This window comes from Sinocyclocheilus rhinocerous, unplaced genomic scaffold (assembly GCF_001515625.1).
Source record: "Sinocyclocheilus rhinocerous isolate Xijiao unplaced genomic scaffold, SAMN03320098_v1.1 scaffold853, whole genome shotgun sequence".
Taxonomy (NCBI): domain Eukaryota; kingdom Metazoa; phylum Chordata; class Actinopteri; order Cypriniformes; family Cyprinidae; genus Sinocyclocheilus; species Sinocyclocheilus rhinocerous.
The window spans coordinates 388,889-395,197 of record NW_015627738.1 but is presented as its reverse complement, the minus strand read 5'-3'; the positions used below and the strand labels follow the sequence as shown (position 1 = coordinate 395,197).

General features: G+C 29.7%; 1 protein-coding gene across 4 annotated transcripts in view; it reads left to right on the top strand.

Annotated features, from left to right (window-relative positions):
• supt3h (SPT3 homolog, SAGA and STAGA complex component) overlaps positions 1-6,309 on the top strand; it is a 139,788-nt gene that overhangs the window by 79,510 nt on the left and 53,969 nt on the right. For all 4 annotated transcript variants that reach the window (XM_016545030.1, XM_016545042.1, XM_016545034.1 and 1 more), the window contains exon 4: positions 5,298-5,384. In XM_016545030.1, the coding sequence (XP_016400516.1) occupies positions 5,298-5,384 (87 nt within the window). The remainder of the gene's footprint in view (positions 1-5,297; positions 5,385-6,309) is intronic.

Sequence of the window (6,309 nt, the reverse complement as noted above, 5' to 3'; positions counted from 1 at the left end):
CTTGAAACAAAATAAAAGTTAACATTTGTATCAAAGTTAGCTTGTTGCCGAGGCAAAATTTCTCATTTTCATGTAGTTTAACTTGAAGTACTAAAGTAACTGAAGCTAAATCAACTAAAACACATAAATAAAAATTAGTTTTTTTGTTTGTTTTTTGTTGGAGACCAACATTGAAGGTGGATCAATTTTGATGATTGGATAAATCTCACAAAAACATATCCAGATCACATTTCACCCCAAATTAGAAGAAATAAAATAAATAAATAAAATCTGTTTTTTAGACTATTTATTAGTTTATATATATATATATTATTGTTTTTATATTTTAATTTATTTTTTTATTTGTATAATTAATTTATAAAATAATATATAATATAAAATAATAATAATAATATAAAATAATACAAATGACAAAAGCACAACACAATTACTAAAACTAACTAAAATTATAAAAAAATATAAAAATAAAATCTAATTCCAAATATTAACAAAAAACTAGAATATTATATCAAAATGATGATACTAAAATAACACTGTATAAATACATGTAATAAATGCATGTTTTTTTAAATGTCTATATAAATATCAGAATGCAAAATATTATATTATATTTGCATTGTGACATTTTTTTTACTTTTAAGCACATTTCCTCCTCATATTCCCCCTCAATTCATTCTGGATGCTTTTTTTTTTTGTAACTTTTGATTCTCATTCGTTATTTTCATTACTGTAATACAATAACAACTTATATTTTGCTTCCGGTCGTACAGACATGAGGGTGAGGTAATAATGCCTGAACATACGATTTTGCTCACAAGAATATCAGTACATTTGATTTTTGTTAGTCTTTTTCAGTGTTTCATTAAAAGAAAACAAGGAGGCCAGTTTTTCCTGAGGCCAGCTGTCAATCAAACCATCACCACATTCATGTTTTCACAGTGTGATTTTTCTTTTTCTTTTTCTTCTTTTTTTTTTTTTTTTTTTCAGTGAAACCAAAAACGATAATATCGAGATGGGTAAAAACACCCTCAATCTTATGAATACCACTGTAGTATGATAACTCAGGCATCTCAGAAATGGTAAAACAGTCCTTCGCCGCTCGAATAAACTGTCAACAGCCTCGCTGGAAAAAGACCACAGAGATCCCAGTGTTCATGAGTGAATGGAATAACAGCCCAACTTCATTCAGCTTTGATCAACCTGTAAAATTAGAGCAATTACTAAACTTAATCTGATATTTTGCAGAAGACAGGTTTGCGAGCCAGGGATTGCAAATGGTACGGAAAAACCTTCCTTAAGCCTGAAAAGAGCCGCACTGTGAGACTTTTAAGGGATCATGTTTTTTTTGTTGTTTTTTTTCCTTTTGGGCTAAATTCAATCAAATGTTTTCCTTTAAATAGGTTTATATACATTTAACCCTGAATTTGTGAGAGGATTTTCTTTTTCCCGAAAATGCTACTTAATGTTATCGCATTGCACTAAAACTTACTATTTAAATTAAGTTAATTTAATTTAAAAAGTAAGTTTTAGTAATTTTGTCTTTCTCATTTTCATTTTTTTTAAAAATATATTCAACAATTATTTAATTTTATTTAATATAGTATAATTCAAAAATATATTATATTAATTATATTACATTACATTACATTATATAATATTATATATAGGCCTCATTGATCTGAGCTTATGCACCTAAGTTTTTTAATGAGCATTGACAAAATTATCCACAAATCATGCTTTTTAGATTTTATTTTTATATTTTCTTTTTTCGCTTATATTATATTATATTATATTATATTATATTATATTATATTATATTTGATCTATGACCAATCAGTCCAAAAAATAAATACAAAACCTGTGCTAATTAAAAGAAAACAAATTGACAAAAAGATAGAATCCAAGATGTGGTGATAATATAGCATAAGAGAGATTTATAAGCAAGGGTTAAGAGAATAAATGATTATAAACTGTATTATTACTCTTAGTTTGCTCGTTCAGATCTAGTCGAATGGGTCATAAAATTGTTAATGTATCATTGTACATCAGAATACTATCCTTTATAAATATAATTCCTCAGGAAAGTGGTTCTGGTTTCCGAGGATGATGGGGAATTTTGGCTGGGGTGCGTGTGGAGAGTGGGGGATGAGATTCTGCATACTTACAGCCATTTTTGTCTATTAAAAACCATTCCTCTGTGAAACGGTGGGACAGACATGGCAGCCGGTATGTCGACCTTGGTGTGATGCCAGGCCAGAGAGATCTATATTAAAGTCTTGTGGCGCGGCGGTAAATGCTCCCCCTGTGTGTGCATGTGTGGGGTCCGTCCCGCTCGCACACTCACATGAACGTTCCTGAGCAAATATATTTATGACCAGCAAATGTTTACAGATGCCGAGAACTGCTTGTGTGTATTCCAGGACTCAAGGTGGATTAAGTTTGTGCCTCTTGAAATACACAACTACATATCTAACATTGACCGATAAATTAAAGAATGTCAGCCGATATCGACGGATAACTAATATGTACCACTATATTGCTAACATGTAAAAAAAAAAAAAAAAAGTTCAGGTCCGATAGTCAATATCACAAAATATCAAAATTTCAACCTTATTTTTAGGACAATTAATTTTTTTTTCATTCTTAATTTATTGTAATGACAATTAAGCACAATTATCAATACCACAATGCAATAATTTTTTTTGACAGATGTTTTTCCTCTGATTTCTCATGAAGCACATTTCCTAAATATTTTTTACAAAAACATTTAGTACTTGAAAAATGGCACATGATGAACCTGCTTAACGGATGATTCAATCAAAGCAATCAAGAGTTTTGAATTGATTCATTAAAAAAAAAAAAAAAAGAAAGAAATAAGAAACTATATTTTGAGTAAATTAAAATGCACCTTTTTATGACTTTATTTAAAAAAAAATTATTTTTTGGCTATTTACCGGGGTTATTATTGTTAACTAAAACTGAAACCATTAAAAAAATGTATTACTTACAAAATACATTTTAAACTACAAAATTAATTTGAACTGAAATAAAATATTAATTTAAATGGACAGTCTGAACTGATTCACATAAATTAATCAAACTTAGCACCTTTAACGTTTTTTTTTTTTTTTATTAAAAGAAAGAATAAAATACAAATAAATAAAATAAAATATGACTTTTTTTAGGACTGTTTATTAGGGCTTTATTATCGTTACTTAAAACTAAAATACACTTAATACACTTGAAATATAATAATAAACTTAAAATATAAATCTCTTTCATTTCCTGAAACAAAATAAATGTTAACTGAAATAACAGGATTTTACTGTAGCATTTTTACAGTCTTTTACCGTTAAATTCACGGTCATTTTTTACAGTGTACCAGTTAAAAATTAATAACCGTAAGCATATAAAATCATATAAATTATCAATAATTAGTTGATCTTTTTAAATGCAAAACGTCTTAATGATCTTTTAAATAGGCTTCTGTTTTTCAGACATTTTTATATTCCTAATGTCATCTTTTATTTATTTTTTTAACTGTTTTGATTATTACATGATGGTATTTGCTTTACATTTTTCAGATTGTATTTTGTTCTCATACACAAGTGCATCCTCAACATGAAATCATCTTTTTAACTAAGAAATACCAGCTCTACAAGTAATCAGATCTTGCTCTTTTTGTGTGTTTGTTATTATATATGTCACAGATCATTAGTTTGCTTCAGTTCAGTTCAGTGTATTTATATAGCACTTTTCACATTCGCGTCTAAAGCAGTTTGACAAAGAATACACTAAAACTGAAACCATTAAAAAAATGTATTACTTACAAAATACATTTTAAACTACAAAATTAATTTGAACTGAAATAAAATATTAATTTAAATGGACAGTCTGAACTGATTCACATAAATTAATCAAACTTAGCACCTTTAACGTTTTTTTTTTTTTTTATTAAAAGAAAGAATAAAATACAAATAAATAAAATAAAATATGACTTTTTTTAGGACTGTTTATTAGGGCTTTATTATCGTTACTTAAAACTAAAATACACTTAATACACTTGAAATATAATAATAAACTTAAAATATAAATCTCTTTCATTTCCTGAAACAAAATAAATGTTAACTGAAATAAAAATAAAATATATTAAAAAATTTACTTTAATATTTTTATTTTAAGATTTTAAGATTTAAGTTTTTTTTGTGATTCACATTAATATAAAGGTTATTATATACACTGTAAAAAAAATCCGTAAAATTTACGGTAGAAAACCGGCAGCTGTGGTTGCCGGAATTTTACCGTAAAAAATACGGTAGCAACGTTTTAGGTTTTACGGTTTTAACTTATCTTTTTAACTAAGAAATACCAGCTCTACAAGTAATCAGATCTTGCTCTTTTTGTGTGTTTGTTATTATATACGTCACAGATCATTAGCTGCGGTTTGCTCTAGTTCAGTGCAGTATATTTATATAGCACTTTTCACATTCGCGTCTAAAGCAGTTTGACAAAGAATACTTTTGTTGAACTCGATCCTCCTTTTTTATCCTTTTGTAAGGACGGGTTTAAAAATATCAGTAAGTTAACACTACAGTCCTTCCATGAGATTTGCCATAATTCTAGAGCGTTCATGGGATATGTTGATTTACATAAGAACAGCTATCATTTCCACCATGATGGATGAGCTGTTTTTCCTCTTTTGGCAACAAAGTGAAATTATAGCACTTCACCAGACATATTTCATTGCAGGTTTTTTGTCCTCCTCGAGCTTAAAGATTTAGTTGCATATGATTTAGACATTCCTCTGCAAACCTCTCATGCACCGGCTGATAGAAAGGTCAATTATGTCTTTACATTAAACCAGGACACATAAAACACATTTTGCTATAAGCAATTAATCCTATTTCTAGACTGCTTATCTTGTTTTCATATCCAGACAAGCACCACGTGGTATTTTGCTGTGCCTGGTTCATTTTTATCTGTTGTTTTGATGCATTTCTCTCTGTTTGCAATGCATTCAAGGACATTTTCTGACCTGTTTGAGCAGAAATAGCAAAGTTAGACGTTCTTGCACAAGACTCACGTCACGCCAAGTGACTCAAGACCTGCTCTCAAAATAAAAGCCTTTATCGGTTTCCTCAAGGTCTTCATGCTGTAGATGCAGTGCGTCAGTTATTCACAAAGCGCTGATTTTAAAAACAGCTTTGGGTTGATTTTGCCAAGCGCTGATTGTTACATACTCCCGCTTTCTTTGCTGGTTGAATTGCCTTCATTTCTTTCTTTCTTTCCTCCTGCAGCTCCATCAGGCTGCAGAGGTGGCCCTCCTGAGAGGGGCCAGGGCCATTTCACCAGAGGATATCATATTTCTAATGAGGAAAGACAAGGTAAAAGCACACCAATATGAGACATTACCACAACATAAATCATTAGCCTTCATATTTATGGACTACTGCTTTGGTTGAGTAGTTTTATTGCTTTTGTAGTTCTGTTGCTTTTCGCTTACTGTTTAAAAGCAAGAATCAGGGCTTGGTTGATACAATAAAACATTATTTAGATATTTTTTATGATATTTATGTGATTTCAGTGAAGAGGGTAAGTAGATGAAATATGTTTAATGCAAGAACTGAAACACAATAAACTTCTATAAAAATAATCTTTCAATAAACAAAGGTTTTACACACATTTTCCATAATAATTTCGAATCAGTTCTTTGAAATGGACAACTGATTCACCGAAATGAATTATATATATATATATATATATAATTTTTGCAATATTGCTATATTCATAATGCTGCTTAATTCAGAATCATTTTCTTGAATGTTGTGAAGAAACCGAAACTAAAAGATCATTTTGTAGGATGCAAAGATTGTTTTAGTTCCATTGAAATGGATGACTGCTGGAACGCCACTCTCTCGTGAACGCGCATACGACAGCGGAAGCTAGAGATTACGGTTCATAAAGTTTTAAATATGGATATTATTCTTATACCAACACATGGCTTAGCCTCAGAAGGCCTTTTATTAACCCCTCGGAGCCGTGTGGAGCACTTTTTATGATGGATGGATGCACTTTTTTGGGCTTCAAAATCTCGACCCCCATTCACTGCCATTATAAGGCTTGGAAAAGCCAGGATATTTTTTAAATATAACTCTGATTGTATTTGTCTGAAAGAAGAACGTCATATACACCTACGATGGCTTGAGGATGAGTAAAGCATTGGGTAATTTTAATTTATGGGTGAATTATCCCTTTTAAGGTCTATTTTTTTCTCCTAACGTTTAAAATAGAGACAGTATTCATTTTTTT